We start from the raw sequence: 17,553 nt of genomic DNA, 5'->3' as shown, positions 1-17,553 counted from the left end.
GTCTGACACTGTTCTTTGGAATTAGATTTCTTACCATGACTTAGTGGGGAAGACTGTATGCTTCCCACATCAATAAAACTCTGCCTATCCAAAATTAGCACATGAGGGAGAAAGCCTCAGGCCTACCATTTTTCCCAGCATGCTAGCTTTCTATCGAAAGGATTTTCAGATGGAAGAACATCTGAACGCATATAGAAGGGCTTTTACTAGTTACTGTTTCTGAAGGTGTGGCTCAACACACAGTTCTACAGAAGGCTGTGTGTTGTGACACACAAGGATTACGATGTTATGAATCTTTTACAGCGGTATGAGTAAATATAAGTGGCCCAGTACAAAGGATGCCTGATGAAAGTAAGGGAGGAGGAAGGAAGAGATAAGTCAGCAGATACAGCTCCTAATCATTTAAAGGAGAAGCAAGGGCACGGCAACCAGAAAGTGCCCTCTTCATCATGCTACATTGGAGCTTGCTGCACATATATTTAACAAGGTCACAACAATAATTACAGTATGGAATTTAATGAGGATTCAAGCCACCTGCTCACAGCTGAAGAATAATCAGTTGGTATGCATTGATAAGATCATCCCAAAGCTAAATTGTTTAGCAAATAATAATAATAATAATAATGGTACAATATATACATGCAAATGGTGTGTCACTCATGATCTCTAGCACCATTCTCAAAGTGATGAATTTTCCTACACATTCATCTGGCCCAGTGGACTTCAGTTCATGAAAATCTATGTGACAATAAGATGTATTTTAAGGTGCCACAGTACTCTCTTCCAATTTCTTCTTTTCTACAACAGTTTAATACAGGAGAGGGGGGAATCTTACCAACATATTTATGCAAACCAACAATAACAGTTTTTCTTCAAAACATAGCCTCATGACCAAAGTACTCTCATTGAAGGAAATATCTACAGAGGATTTTTGAAGACCATTTGGGTACATTGTTTTTAGACACACCTTTCCACACCATTCAATTTTGTGCTGCCTTTTCCTAGTACTGGGCCATTCTGAATTCAATCCTTCACCGCCCAGAACATGTACAACAGACTTCAGATAAGATAGTTAAGGTGTGTAATTCATGACTAGGTCCTGAAACCTCACCAGAAACCAGATATTGAAGTATAGTTGCAGAACTGCTGAAGGTTTTGCTAACAAAGTCCAGAATTTTGAAAACTGACATAAAACTGATATTGGCACAAAGCTTTGAGATGTTAAGGATCTCGTCAATAAAGGGCAATATACTGTGTCTATCTGCCAGTGGAACAGATGACTGCTTGTACTATGAGACTTTCTCTGTCTCCTCTACGCTGCTGCCCCTCCACCCAAAATCTGGTCCGAAGTATTGGGTGGTCCTCTGGGCAGAGGCTAGGAGGAAGAGAGTGAGAAACAGAAGTCTGCTTGGAAAACACTGGATTTCACCCAAAGCTCCTAAACCTGCCATGACAAAAATAAAAGATATAGGGACAGGAACATTTGTAAATAGGAATAGCTTTAAGGAACTTACTGCATTGTGTGATTTTCTGGATATTTGAAGTGATGCGTTGTGCTAACTGGTTAGGGTCCCCAGCGATGCCTGAATTGTACGCCATGGCCAATTGGGACGATGCACACTAGGTCATAAACAAAAGATTCACCAATAATGCCACCTGAAAATATAAGGAGAATATCTTTTTTAAGAAGTAACACATAATAGGGAAATGCATCATAAAAACTCAAATGTTCAAGTAACTTTAATCACCCTTTTTAATTACCCTTCCTATGGTACCTCCTATTTCCTTTGAATGATCTGCAGAGCAAGTTAGATTTTGAAAGGCTAGGAAGGAAATCCAAAAGTGCAGTAAAGAAGAGGTTTATAGCGCAATTAAGACATCTGGCTAACTCTGTTTATAACTACACAGTAGGTCAGTAATGCTGATACATAAGGGGAAGTAGAGAAGAAAAGAGGCGACTTTGGAAGGATGTCAACACAGAGAATGCCAGTTTCCACATCCAGACAAACTTGCTTGCAGCTTACACTATTGTGTTAATTCCCTACAAGTGGATAAAATTATCAACTTGAGCTGGGGAAGTTTGGCCATGCAGTTTGCTGGATAATTATGAACAGTAACCATCCTTCACTGATCTGATGGGATTGTTGTGAAAATAATAAAAGTGGGAAGCATATTCTGTCCTTTAAACTCCATGAAGAAAAAAGAGAGTAAAAATAGGGGCTGTGAATCAGCTCTGTGTGGAGGAGGAATAATGGGCATCTTCTCACACTCCTGGGTTGAAATGTGATTTCAATAAACACTCACCCATAAGCCAGATTCCCCCATCCCCAAATCACTTGCCACATGGCATTATAGTTCTTTCCCCCATATAATTCTAGGCAGGGCTTTTTTCAGCCAGAACTTACTGGAACTGGGTTCTGGCACCTCTTTGGTGAGTGCTAGCACCTCTTTTGTGCATTCTGGCACCTCTTTAGCATTTCAGCATGATGGCATGGCAGCATGGCATTAAAGAGGCTGCGGACAGTGGTGGCATAAGAATAGAAGCTTTTTCAGGGGAGATGTCCCCTAAAAAAAAGCTTAACAAGTTCTGGCACCTTTTTTCTAGACAAAAAAGCCCTGTATCTAGGACCAAGGGCTTTGCGAGGAGTGAGGTTGCCTTCAAAACCCTGAAGAGCAATGGATTACTTTTTGTTAAAGCCCAACAATGAAGGTGACAATGCCTTTCATTTTATGAGCAGCCTCAGACATTACAGAAAGAACCAGCGTAAGCAGTGAGAGGAGCCCCATGGACCATCTATTTCACTACACTACCACCTCCATCTTGTAATAGGAGCTGTGCAGAGATGCACATAAGCTCTAGATGCAGGAACAGCTTGAGAGAGAATAGCCTAAAGACACAGGTCAGGGATGGGGAATTGTGGCCCTCCAGACGTTGCAGGGCTAAAACTTATGTGAAGCTAAGCAATGACAGTGCAAGCTGTTTGGAATGTAGATCATTTGGATGGTTTTCCAAGTCCCTTGGAGGAGCAGCAGGACATTCATTTTGGAGGTGAGCTATTTATTTTTTTAATGTTATTGGAATACTGCTAGATCTTATAGCATATTATAAGGGGATTTAATTTCATAGTACATTTTATGAGATGTTTTCATTAACTTGTTGTTTAACTACTTGTTATATTTTGTAACTTAGTGAATTATGTAACTTTTTCACAATTCTATGATTCTGTGTCATGAGAGCATAGGCAGCATACAAATAAATGCAGATGATAACAATAAGACTGAACTTCCTCTGCTCACGTTTTCCCATTGTTACACTCGGAATTCTCACAAAGCCTCCTGAGTCCTGACCAACATTTAAATGTTCTCTCAACATAAAGATATCCCAGTGTTTTAACATAGACTGTTATTTTGAAATAGATTTTTGCTATGTTGTATGAAAGTATATAAAAGACAGTTACTTCGAAACTACTCTCTGCTATGTTGCATGAAAGTGAAATAGTAGTTACTTTCTCATATAAACAGCTCCACGATAAGGCCACAGTTAACTGCCAAACCAGCTTCTCATGCACAGAACTGGTTTGCACATAATGGTAAGCCAAACCATGACTTAGCATGAATGTGCACAAGTGAAGGTTTTCACAGAGAAGATCATGGATGCTGCACTCCTGAACTGGTCCTCCTGGTGGTATGAGCTAAACCATGGTTTGGCTTAGTGAGATGTCTGAACCTGAACTTATGGTTTGTCTCCTGCAGACAAACCATGAACGTCTAGGATTTGGACAACCCACTCTGCCAAACCACTGCTTAGCTCATGGCAGTGCAGCAGCAGGAGGACTGGCGGTGCAAAGTGGTCTGTTCGGCTTCCAAAATGTTCATAAACCAAGGCACAGCTTCCAATTGGTTGCAAGAAGTTCCTGCAGCCAATTGGAAGCCACAGAAGCCGCACTGGATGCTCGGGTTCCAAAGAACGTTCACAAACCAGAACACTCACTTCCAGCTTTTTGGCGTTTGGGAGGCAAAATGTTTGACTCGAAAAGCGTTTGTGAACCAAGATATGATTGTAGTAGGTCAGAAATGGTGCTATTTCTGTAGAGACAAAGTATCAAACTGTTAGTTCATCCAACTCAGTCTACACTGAGGGTCTTCCAGGGTTTCAAACTAGGATTTTATGTGGAGATGCTAGGGACTTAATTTGGGATCTTTTGCATGAAAGGTATGCACTCTCCCATGCACTGAGGAGGAAAGTCTATATTTGTAGACATCTATCGGCCTTCGCTTCTGCGAGAGCTGAGAGTGCAGGGTTCAAGCTCCTGTACAGGTTTGTGCACATAAGCTTCAGTGCTCAATCAGTGCTCAAACATGAGAGCAATCTACTAAATGATCCCGAGGCAATCAGGATAGCTTCAGTACCTCTCCACACGGCTTGTAATGTGTGAAGGGGCCACTGAATTATAGGGCAGGGAAGTGTGATCATCTGCTCTAGGGTAGAAGATCTATACATGAAAACCCACCCTGGCTGAGATCATAAACAACTTTACTGAGAACACGTCTGTCAGCCACCTTGTATAGGCCACAAGCATTTTGCGCAGGGCTTCCATTCCCACTCCTTGTGTGTGCCCTACCCTGTCCCGTTCCAGCCTGCCCCCATTCTGCCTTCTTCCGGATCCAAAAGGACCCACACATCAGCAATCACACATCCACTGACATGCCTAAAATGGTCTCCACCAGTAATTCATAAACCACTTTGAGGACTTGTTACTGAAAAGCAGGTACTAATACGTAACAATAATGAAGAGCAAGCTTGGGAAGAATTCCAAGAAGACTGGGAGACAAACAGGAATAGTCTGGAATCATCAAGCCACGTGCAGAGAGCAGAAGTGGGCTGTGGTCTTTCAAATTTCAGCAACTCCCTGTGTGAGGCCAAAATTCAGCGCCTTCCATTCTTCTCAGTTCACTACATCATAGTTGGAATGCCCTGTGGCACCCCCTAGGCTTGGGGTCCAGTGCAGCAGAACTGGTTGCACTGCCCTAAATCCATCTCTGTGGGAAGGCAGCCCACTCCAGCAGGAGTCCAGGCTTAGGACCATGTTCAGGGCAAGACCAATGGTTCCCCATGGAGCAACTTTCAAGACATAGAGCTCAATTCTATTTTTAACTCCTCTTTCAGTTCCTTTTACTGCAACATCACCTCTCTTACACACCTGGTGGTACTTCCTCTTCAATTTGACTTTAAGGTGCCTGAAGTGTCCCACAGTCTTGCACTGAGATTTATGGTTACTAGCACGACTGGGGGGTGCACCTTATTATCCTGTGGAAAGAAACTTGCTGGAGTATACAGTGTCTACGCAGGCATGGGAGATTTAAGATACTCTGTTGCCCAACTTTTGAGATTGTTTTGCAAAAGTAGTAGCGATTAGCAACCCTAAACACTAGGGTGGAATAGAGGGTAGGGACAGTTATTCCTCTACAACAGGGGACAGCAAACTTTTTAAGGATGGGGCCCCTCAGACCTTGTGGTGGGCCGGACTGCGCACACGCACACATGGCGGGGGGGGTCTCTCTCTCCTTCAGCCCCTCCCCTCCCCCTGCTTTCCTACCTCCTCTGCCACTCTGCCTGCGGTTGGGAGCCAGGAGTGGTGGCGGCGCCTCTCCTTTCTGGGCCAGCTTTCCTGGACGCCAGGCGTGCCAAGCTGCCATCACAGTGCAGCCATGGATGGAGAGGCCAGCGCACGGGCGGCAAGGCTTTGGATTGTCTGGCTGCTCAAAGCCCAGCTCCCTTCCTCTACAGGGCAGGGAGAAGCCAGGAGGAGGGAGGGGGAAGGGAGGCGGCGCCACCACGGGGTGTGTGGGGGGGATGGCACACCCAAAAATGGCACAGCCCAAACGATCACGCCGATTTCAGGACCGTCTGCAGGCCGGATCCAGAGGACAATTGGGCCTGATCCAACCTGCAGGCCTTAGTTTGCCGACCCATGCACTACAAGGTCATAGTGGTTAATGCCCCTCCTACTGGGAACCTCATGGTCAGAACACAACATCCCAGGATTCTCTGCACCCGTAAGGGACCATCAATGGTAAGCTACACACCGCACTATATTCAAAGTGTAATTGATAGGATTTTCAAAGATGACTTCCAAGGAGCCACAGAATTTAAAAGCAATTAAATAGTTGTAGTACTAGATTTAGGCTCTTTCTTTCATATAACTTCAGTCTAAGAAAAATAATAGATTCGTAAACTCGGCCACGTAAAAAGCTTTCTCAGAGATGTTCACACCATCAGTTCAATAAGCCCAGTTTTATTTTAGAACAATGCAGCGTACTGGACAGATCCTGGGATGTTTTATAGATATATGCAATCCAAGTTTTAAGATCATTCACAAGATACCTTGGAAGACATTAAGAGTGTTACAGAGGCAATTTTCATCCTTCTTTTGTCCTTCTTTAAGAAAAAGAAGTGTCCTTAACTGAATTATAACATTTATTGTTTCAGACCCTACTGAAGATAAGAGACCCGCAGTCAGCAATACCTCATCTGTTTTACATTCTTGAGATAGCAAGGACAGTTCAATCGGTAGAGCATGAGACTTAATCTCAGGGTTGTGGGTCAACCCCTATGTTGGGTAAAATATTCCTGCATTCCAGGGGGTTGGACTCAGTGTTCCTCCTGGTCCCTTCCAACTGATTCTGTGAGGTTACTTGCTAAGTAGTTATGAACACAAAAAGAGCCTGCTGGATCAGGCCAATGGCCCATCTAGTCCAGCATCATGCTCTCACAGTGGCTGGCCAGGTGTCTCTGGGAAACCCGCAAGCAGAATTCAAGCACAATGACACTCTCCCTTCCTGTGGTTTCCAACAACTAGTATTCAGAAACACTGCCGCCACAAACTGTGGAGGCAGAACACAGCCATCATAGCTAAGAGCCATTGATAGCCCTCTCCCCCATGAATTTATCAAATCCTCTTTTAAAGCCATCTATGTTGGTAGCCATCACTGACCACTGATAGGAGAGAGTTCCATAGTTTGACTACGTACAGAATTAATAAGTATTATCCTTTATCCGTCCTGAATCTTCCAACATTCGGCTTCATAGTTCCCAAATGAGATTTAGTTTCAATCCATAAACGATTTAAAAATCACCCTGTATTATTTATTAGGAAGGGAGACTGCATTGACAGTGGCAGTTTGAGGCATACCAGTTTCTCAAGTGACTTGCCACTACCCCACATTCTTGCAAGCATTCAAAAGCTGCAAGAACTCACGCCACAGCTTCAAAAACTTCTCACCACATCTTCATAAAATGAGGAAGCCTACGGAGGAAATTCTCCACCCCAGTGTATTTTGTCTTATTTAAACAAAAGCAGCTTCAGGATGCTGCAAGTTTGAACAGAGGAACAAGAGGAGAAGGGACTGGCTAACTTTCTCCCATCCATCCTTTCCTCACTAAAACCCTCCCCACTCTGCCACTTGTCTCCTACAGCAGAGGGGCGGGGGGAGAGATGTACAGCTGGTATTGCATTCAATAGGCATGCTTAACCACAAGAATGGTATTTTCATTTAGCCCTTCAGCCCTTTCATCTCTCCACCCAGTACTGCATCTTCCAGTGACATGCAGCAGCGACTGCTGCCCACTGGCGAGGGGTAAGGCAGAAGGCAGAGACAGGAAGCCAGAAAAAAGCAGGAGTAATTGCCTGGGCAGAGTACACAATATATATTTAAAGCACATGCCTTCTTCCAAAGAATCATGGGGACTGCCATTTAAGGGTTCTGGGACTTGTAGCTCCATAGAGGAAAACTACAGTTCCAAAGGATTCTTTAAGGGAAGCCATGGGCGTTAAATGTATTGTGCGTATACAGCCCTGAGCTACATTCCTCCAAATCGCAAGAGGCTGCTGCCAGTCCAGATAGAGAAGCATTAAGAGCTGCTGTTTAAAGCCTATGTGGCTTCCTTAGCAGGTCTACGCCGGGAAATGTGTCGCCGCAGGAGCTGCCATCCTCAACATGCCCATCCACTCATCGGTGCGCGCCTAATACTATCTCTCCGAAGGCCCCCATTGAAAGAAACCCTGTGATTCCTGATCGCTATCACATGATGGGCTCCTCCAGCCAGAGAAGGGAGGAGGAGGAGCAGCTCTAGGGAGCCAGAAAAGAACGTTCGTTTCTCATCCCCATCAGCGCCTGGGGCGCGCGCACACGCAGAGCGAGCTCATTCACACGCACACACGTATCTCAGAGGGGGAAGCAGCCCTTCCTCTTCCCCCGCCCACATAATGACTTCCCGAAAGCAGAGGAAATCAGTTCCGGAAAAACAAGGCGAGCGGCTCGACCGGGTTGGCGGAGACTCCCGAGGAGCCGCGGAGGCAGGCAGGCAGGCAGGCAGACGGCCGGAGAAGGAAGGCCGTCGTGCGGAGAGAGCCGTCCTCCGGGGCGGGGAAGGCGAGGGGCTATAGGAATGCGGAACTGCCTGCCAGCCAGCCAGCCAGCCAGCCAGCCCTCCGCTCGCCCGCTCCACGAGGAAGCCGCCTGGCCGCCCGAGTTCGACGGGGCGCCCCTTCCCGTCCAAGCTAAGGGGAGGGCAGCTGCTCTGCGACAGGGCGGCGCCCACCTGAGCCCCGCCACGCACGCCGAGCGGCGGCAGCGAGCGAGCCAGGAAGAGACGCCCTTCGGCGCGCGCGCCCCCAGCCCGGGACTCCCGGCGCTCCTTACCCGCCTCTTGTGTGGCCTGTCGGCGCGTCCCCGCGGGGCGAAGAGGGCAGCCTGTCTTGCCCCGCTCCCGGACTTGGTCGCCCGGCCCGCTCAGCTGACCCGCGGGAGGCGGCCCCGCCCCGGGAGCCCCGCCCCGTTGCTGCAGCAGACGGAGCGGCTCCCGGGAAGGGGCGGGGCGAGGCCCACAGGCTCCGCCCCCTTTTCGCTTTATGAAATGTGCAGCCTCAATTTTCTGTGTGGAACATCTAGGGGTTTGGGTTGTTGTTGTTGTTGTTAAATTAACACCCAGCAAGTATATGGAGATGCTGGTGTTTAGCTCCGTGTCTTCTTGTAATTTACGTCTTGGAAAAGACTTCTCTTTTTGCCGTGGCCCCGTAAGATTGGACTCTGTTCGATGTGCTGGAATCCCCTTGGGTTTTGTTTTATTTGCTTTTACATGTTTTTATACTGCTGTCTGATCGGTTTCGGGCTGCATTTTTGTTTCGATTGTGTGTTTTTCTGTGTTGCACACAACACAAAGATTTTTTAAAACGGAAGTTTATAAATGCTTTTAAATAAGAAAACTGATCGGTCTGCTTGTTTGCTTTTGCATCAGCCTGGATCTAAGCATGTAAAACAGCAACTGTCACTAAATTCCCTGGCAGAAAGGGGGGGGGCGTGCCCAGAGTTTCTACTATACACCTTGACTTCTTGTGCTGTGGCCCCTTTAATGTGAAATTTTTACCATTCGAAAAGAGGTATGCTCTTGATACCCATTCTTTCAGAATTTTTTATTTATTGTCCACTGCTCATCTTGTATGATTAAACTGCCACTTTAACTGTATTATTTTTGTGTATAATTGATATTCTACATTTGATTTTCTGTATGCAGTTTTCTGTGTGGAATTTTGTATTGTAAGCTCCCTGGGGCAGGGGCCTGCCCTCTGGTACTCTGTGAAGTGCCATGCATACACTGTGGAGCCGAATATATACTATAATAAATATTCAACAAATAGCAGCATGTGCACTGATAGTGCACACTGAGGGCAGTGCCAAGTAATACATATAATAAGAAGGTAAGGGTGTTGTCATGCTGCAGTTTGCTTGACCACCACATGTGGTGATTCAAGCGAAAGCATCACAGCAGACTTCTGAGAGCAGCTTTGCCATTGCTGCTGCACTGAACCATAAGAAGAATGGAAGTAGAGAAGGGCGATGTAGGCAGGTGCATAGTGTACCTTTGAATCACCTTATTATGGTGCAAACGGGGGTTAACATAAATTGTTGCAATATTTTTTAAAAAATATATATAATTTTATATGTTTATTTTTTTTTATTTTTTGCTCACTGTTCACCTCAATGGTCCAGGGCAGGTTACAACCATATAATCATACATCTATGCTAATCAGCATATTAATAACATTTCTCACCAGTTTGCTGAAGAGCACAAGATGAATACTGTACCCTTCTAGTTAATTCCACAGTCATATGTAATCCATATTTCAGTAGCTTATTTAGAAGGGCAATTTTAATAACATTTCCTACTAAGCACGAGGAAAGCCTGAGAAACAAGGATGTACAGTGGTACCTCAGGTTACATCCGCTTCAGGTTACAGACTCTGCTAACCCAGAAATAGTGCTTCAGGTTAAGAACTTTGCTTCAGGATGAGAACAGAAATCGTGCTCCAGCGGCACGGTGGCAGCAGGAGGCCCCATTAGCTAAAGTGGTGCTTCAGGTTAAGAACAGTTTCAGGTTAAGGACGGACCTCCAGAACGAATTAAGTACTTAACCCGAGGTACCACAGTACCAATTCTGCCACCAGCCACATAACAGGAATGTGTGTCAGATTTAGACACATCCCAAGCCAAAGTGAAATGCTTCACATAGCACGCAAGTGTCCTGGGAAAAAAAAAGAGACATCCCATTTTTTCCTGTGAGAGCATGGCAGCCATTTTGGGTGCCATGATCTCTCACAATTTCCAGTCAAGATCTCGCCCCTCAAAAAGCACCTTTTGGGGGGCATGATCTTGTGCAGTGCCCCCAAACACACATTTTGGGGCGCTGTGAGAGCACGGCCACCCCAAAAGTGCTTCTTTTGGGCTGTGTGATCTTGCATAGGCCACATGATTCATGCACGAGCACGGATGGGAAAACATGTGTCCCAGTTTTGGGACTCAACATGTTGGAGGGTATGGCCTCAGGGCCTATCTGAGGTGAAACAGGGCCTCTGCTAGATGGGCATGAGGCAGCAGGGACCTCTGAAGCACTCTGTGGCACATTGGGAATCCAGACATCACAATACCTGAGTTTGCCCTAATGACATAATACCAGAGTTTGATGATGGAGGAAGGTGGAGCAAATAACAGAGTGGGGATCAGGTACAGATGAAGTGGTCCATTATGACTGATGGGTCTAGCCTGTAATCAAGAGAGGATGATTTAAGCAGTGTTCTCCAATCCCAGTGCTTTGGGATAGGGACTAGCATTGCAAGAGCAAAACTGAATGTCTCTAAGGAAGATGCCAGGGTAGAGAATATCCTTCACAGGTCTAGTTTGTAACGAGAGGAAATGAGTTTTACCCAGAAAGCAAATTCTTTTTAGGATCCCGCCAGATGTCCTTTTTAGTGATTATTTCTGCTCATGACGCTATCGGGACAGTCATACGTAATCCTACTTTCAATACTGTTTGCACCTGCAGACGCTTTAGGGCAGTCACACTGATTCATTTCCAATCAGTGCAAATTCCATAACTTCCTGCTTAAAGCAGTATTTCTTTTATACCGCAAATGATTGGGTCCTCCTCCCATCGCCTCCCACTTCTACTGCTCTTCTGGACAGGAAGATTGTGAAAGCCTTGGGGGAGCACTGCGGAATAAACTAAAGCGCAATAAATCTACAACTAATACTATTAATGTATCAAGAACACATTTCAGAATACACGTGCAAAAAAACTTCAGTCTGGAGGGGCTCAGTGTTTTTATCACTCCAAAATCAACTTTAAAGTGACCTACCACAAAACCCTCTGGACCTGTTTTTCTGCAATTTGGTAGGTTTACTGCCTTTTCATACCAATTGCCCATAAAACGCTAACTACCGGTAAGTAATAAAAAATAATAATAACTGCACTTAATATTTTAACATCTCTAACATCTATTAGACATCTCTATTTTAACATCTACTTCTGCTTCATTGACTATGCAAAAGCCTTTGACTGTGTCAACCACAGCAAACTATGGCAAGTTCTTAAAGAAATGGGAGTGCCTGATCACCTCATCTGTCTCCTGAGAAATCTCTATGTGGGACAAGAAGCTACAGTTAGAACTGGTTATGGAATAACTTATTGGTTCAAAATTGGGAAAGGAGTACGACAAGGCTGTATATTGTCTCCCTGCTTATTTAACTTATATGCAGAATTCATCATGCGAAAGGCTGGGCTGGATGAATCCCTAGCCGGAATTAAGATTGCCAGAAGAAATATCAACAACCTCAGATATGCAGATGACACAACCTTGATGGCAGAGAGTGAGGAGGAATTAAAGAACCTTTTAATGAGGGTGAAAGAGGAGAGCACAAAATATGGTCTGAAGCTCAACATCAAAAAAAACGTAGATCATGGCCACTGGGCCCATCACCTCCTGGCAAATAGAAGGGGAAGAAATGGAGGCAGTGAGAGATTTTACTTTCTTGGGCTCCATGATCACTGCAGAAGGTGACAGCAGTCACGAAATTAAAAGACACCTGCTTCTTGGGAGAAAAACAATGACAAACCTAGACAGCATCTTAAAAAATAGAGACATCACCTTGCTGACAAAGGTCCGTATAGTTAAAGCTATGGTTTTCCCAGTAGTGATGCATGGAAGTGAGAGCTGGACCATAAAGAAGGCTGGTCACCGAAGAATTGATGCTTTTGAATTATGGTGCTGGAGGAGACTCTTGAGAGGCCCATGGACTGCAAGAAGATCAAACACATCCATTCTGAACGAAATCAGCCCTGAGTGCTCACTGGAAGGACAGATCCTGAAGCTGAGGCTCCAATACTTTGGCCACCTCATGAGAAGAGAAGACTCCCTGGAAAAGACCCTGATGTTGGGGAAGATTGAGGGCACAAGGAGAAGGGGACGACAGAGGACGAGATGATTGGACAGTGTTCTCGAAGCTACAAACATGAGTCTGACCAAACTGCGGGAGGCAGTGGAAGACAGAAGTGCCTGGCGTGCTCTGGTCCATGGGGTCATGAAGAGTCAGACACGACTAAACGACTAAACAACAACAACCAGTGTTCAACCAGTAAAACAGTAGTATGAAAGCATATAAAACAAATAAAGACAAGAATTCAGGGAATTCAAATGAATTAAAAACAGGGCCCAATTTTATAGGTCAGGGAAAGCCTGGACAAAAAGGTATCTCTTTAAAAGACATCTGAAGCAACTGATGGTTTCTGCTTCACATATGGCAGATGAAAGTGCATTTCATAGCACAGGGGCATTAGCAGGAAATGCCTGCTTTGAGGTTACCACTGTATGGTATTCTGAAGGTTGCAGTACCATGAATAGAATTTTCCCAGATGATCTAAGTGAGCCTATACAGGGGTAGTTGGCACATAAAGTAACTGGGCACTGCAGCAGCGCCTAGACAGCAATAGAGTTACCACATTGCAGGTGGTATAAAAGCACATATCATGTGCAACTCCTGAATCAGCCACATGTGGGAGCCAAATATCATGGATCCAAACATAATATAAGGCTCCTTTCAGAGCTAGGTATATAAGCATCTGGTCACATATTCTATTTGTTTGCAACTTCAGTGCACATATTACGCCTTTTAGTTTGTGGGTTTATTCTTTTACCAGTAGGTTAAACATTTGCAAAGTGATTTGCCCAGGGATGAAGCAACAGATAGGACTTTTTCTTTTGTACAGTAGGCTACACTCCAGCCACACAAAGATCAGAGATTTCTATATGCAGACACCACACTTCAGCCTGGCAAGGAAGAGGAACCACAGTTCAAGGATACAGTCTAGTTGGACCAAAAATAAAACTACGCAAAATGGCACATTGTAGGGCTTCTGAGGGCCCTGGCTGAGGGCTCCCAAGAGACAAGCATATTTATTTATTTATAAAAACATTTATATACCACTATAAAATTAAAAATATATAATAAAAACACATAAAGAAGTTTAAAATCAGAGGTTATAAACTAACATGGAAAGATGTATTCTTATTTCTTTTTTTAAAGTAAATTTTATTTATAATTTTCATCACTACAATTTCTCCACATTAAAAGTAACAATGCATTAAACCTCGCCTTCCCTTCCCGCCTTCCATGGTTTCCTCCAAAACTCTATTACTACTGCATATTCTAGGCAATCCATATCCCCTCTGTCTCACTTCATCTCAACATAACTTATACTGCTGAATTTACTTTTAAATCTGCTAACGTTTTAACCTGTTGGAAAGATATAATCAGTGCTTTTCCTGGGGGAATGTAGGGGTATGCATACCCCTAAACATTTTATGAATCTAACAGGAGAAGAAACTAAAAAATTCTATAGCAATGTGAACCGTCAGTGTGTGAAGTGTGGAATGTGTGGAGGTAATGCATGTTCTTCGTACTTTTGTCCATTTACTGATTTGAATCCATTTCCCCCGATTTGAACTATAAAATGGTGATTTTGTTGAGTCAAAATGAGTCAATGGTGATTTTGTTGAGTCAAAATGAGAGTACCCCTAAACATTTTTTTAGAAAAATAGCACTGGATATAACATTTTTTAAATCCTAACCGATCACTTTAAAATCCTAACCTATCACCCATTCGACCACCTACTATAACCTCCATGTCTTGAAAAACAAGTAGCATTCAGAGCAGGGAATGTGGAGGAGAAAAAGAGATGAGGGAGCAGAAACAGGGGAAAGAACAACCCAAGATAGAGAAAGGAGTGGGAAGGAAAGTAAGTAAGTAAGTAAATAAACAAACAAACCTCAAACCTCAAACTTCTTCTTCTTCTTCTTCTTCTTCTTCTTCTTCTTCTTCTTCTTCTTCTTCATACCTTGCCTATCTGGCTGGGTTTCCCCAGTCACTCTGGGCAGCTCCCAACAGAATATTAAAAACACAATAAAACATCAAACATTAAAGACTTCCCTAACCAGGGCTGCCTTCAGATGTCTTCTAAAAGTTGTGTACATAGTTCTTTATTTCCTGGTGGGAGGGCGTTCCACAGGGCGGGCGCCACCACCAAGAAGGCCCTCTGCCTGGTTCCCTGTAACTTCACTTCTCACAGTGAGCGAACTGCCAGAAGGCCCTCGGTGCTGGACCTCAGTGTCCGGGTTAGCGCGATCTGGTTAATGGCGGATTCCCTCCGAGCTCCGGAGGGAATCGGCTCCGCTGGAGAAGGGTTCTACCGCGACGGCGATGCGGGGACCCTCAGAAACCGCAGGCGCTGAAGCCTGCGGACTTGGTGACTCGGCGGGCACCTAAAGCGCCCCCCGACCCACGAAGAGCCTTTTTAAAGGCTGCGGAGAGGGTACGGGGAGCGGCGTGGTGCTGTGAGTGGACCGCTACTGCAGTGGAGCGAAGCCGCGAGCCATGGCCGGAGACCGCTGACTTTCTTCCCTGAAATTCGGACTTTAATTAATCCGTGAGTAGAATGGAATTTGGACTTTAAAATTTCTACCCTTGAATTCGGTACGACCGGGGGATGTGCTAAAGGGAAGTCCGCACCCCCCTGCTTACAGAAGATTTAAAGCAAGGATCGGAGAACTAAGGTGGAGAGCTTTTTCTTTTTGGTGTTTTTTGAAAGATAATATTTTCATGAATTTGACAGAAGAAGATTTGTGCTGGAGAGTAAGAGTGGAATTTTAGAAGCTTTTGTTTAAACCCCCCCAGACCCGGGAGTGTCCTGTATGTGAGCTGGAGAAAAAGGAACAAGGAGTTTGACAGCTGTCAAAGGAGCTGTCAAACGGGCAGTGAAAGTTAAAAATCTTATTATTTAACACCTTTCTGGACTAAATTTGTTACATTTAAATTAAAGTGGTTGGGAACAAAGTAGTGAAATAATAAAGTAACGGACTGTTGGGAAAAGACTATTAAGTAACCAGAATCCCCCTAGGGGAAACATTGAAACACTACAATGGCTGCAGATGGAAAATTACAGGCAGAGATAGAAAGAATGTTTTTTCTCGTGGGAAAGTTGCAGGAGCAGACTACGGCTATGAGTAAACAACTTATAACCTTGAACTCTAAAATAAGTGACTCTGCTGAATGCACAATGGACTTGACTGGGAAAAAATCTGCAGCTGAATTAGAAGAGACAACTTCGGAACAGGAGGAGAGGGAACAAGGGCCAGTACAGATGGAGAGTACCAACCAGAAGCCTACATTGTCAGAACACAAAGAAGAAGACCTTTGGATTACAAATCTGCGAAAGATGCGAAAGAGGAGGGAGGAAGCCCCTGGAACACTTGGAATATTTGAATTTAAAAGAAGCAAGAAATATGATTGGGGCTTCCTCTTTGAGTATGGAAGATTAGCTGACCTTTCGCAGCAGCTGGTACCAAGTACTTTGGATGGAAGAAAATCTGATGAGACTGAGCTAGAACTCCTTCGAGACCCGAGGACCAACAAAGAGGGCTACCAACAAAATCGGCAGAGAGAGACTGACAGAGATTTAAAGGCCTCAGATGTGAGGAATCCAGGCTAAAAACTGTTTGTGTGGACATGGGGACATTTGGAAGGGACAGAAACCGGGGCGGGGGGGGGGGGGGAAGAATTTTTTTTAAAAAAAATGTTTATGACCTTTGTGTTTGATTATTATGACCTATTTTTAAGATAAAAGGGAAATTCGTGGAAGGAATTCGAGTCGACCTTAGAAAAGGATTTAATATTTATAAGAAAACTGGATAAGTAAAATTTGGCCAAGTAATAAGAATTAAGTATTTCTTTAAAAATATATATATATATATATATAATAATAATATGTAAAGGATGAGAGATATGAACTTGCTGAGCTAATTTAATTGAATTAGGATGTATGAAGGGGGGGTGGGGGGAGGTCAAGAACTGGGGTTAGGAAAGTAAGGATATGAAATTTTATATGTGTTGTCTTGGTCTGTGTGTGTGTGTCTGTGTCTATAAAATGTGAAAACTCAATAAAAATTTTATATATAAAAAAAAAACAGAATGATGGGGGTGGAGATGCTCCTTCAGGTATACTGAGCAGAGGCCGTTTAGGGCTTTAAAGGTCAGCAGCAACACTTTGAATTTTGCTCAGAAACATGCTACTGAAAACTTGAGTGCAACCCCAGCACCCGTTATGGTCTATGGGCCATGTGTTTCAAAGTGTCCACAGCTGGTTTCCATTCTCCCCTCCCCAAGGTCAGTCAAGGCGAGGCTGCCAGGAGATAGGTGGGCAGATTTGGCTGCTGCTATAATTATAGCTGAAGCTGAAAATATGCTTCTACTATTTAAATATTTCTTCAGGTCAGAAGGTCAGAGGACAATCTATTTCCACAAAGAGAGTCACATTTGCTCAATATATGCAAACAGAAGAGCAATCAAATAAAAATGGAAATAATCGTTCTTATGAAATAAGTTGTGATAATTATTGAGAGGCTTTGTGGATAGAATCACAGATGTCATCATTCACAGAAGAAACTGCTGATGCATCCTGCTGGAGCAAAACCCTCCAAAAGAGACAAGGGGAGGGAAAGAGAAGATACAAAGCGCTTGTTGCAAGAAATATTCTCAGCCGGGTAAAGAATTTTAGTCCATTGATCATCTTGATTGATCGATTCACCATTAAATATATTTGCATATTTCCCAAATATTGTCAACAACTTGAGAAATATTGACAAATATTGACAAAAGTGTGAGGT

General features: G+C 44.1%; 1 protein-coding gene across 2 annotated transcripts in view; it reads right to left on the bottom strand.

Moving 5' to 3' along the window:
• STX7 (syntaxin 7) overlaps positions 1–8,849 on the bottom strand; it is a 29,032-nt gene extending 20,183 nt beyond the window's left edge. The window contains exons 1-2 of one of the 2 annotated variants that reach the window (XM_079970697.1): positions 8,704–8,849; positions 1,515–1,656 (exon numbers count right to left, since the gene is read on the bottom strand). In XM_079970697.1, coding sequence (XP_079826823.1) covers positions 1,515–1,599 — 85 coding nt within the window. In that variant the 5' untranslated portion in view covers positions 1,600–1,656; positions 8,704–8,849. The remainder of the gene's footprint in view (positions 1–1,514; positions 1,657–8,703) is intronic. The other variant, XM_079970698.1, reaches the window with a different exon arrangement.
• Positions 8,850–17,553: the final 8,704 nt, after the last annotated feature.

The sequence above is a fragment of the Podarcis cretensis genome (assembly GCF_951804945.1).
Source record: "Podarcis cretensis genome assembly, chromosome: 3".
NCBI lineage: Eukaryota > Metazoa > Chordata > Lepidosauria > Squamata > Lacertidae > Podarcis > Podarcis cretensis.
This window is presented reverse-complemented; position numbering and strand designations above follow the sequence as displayed.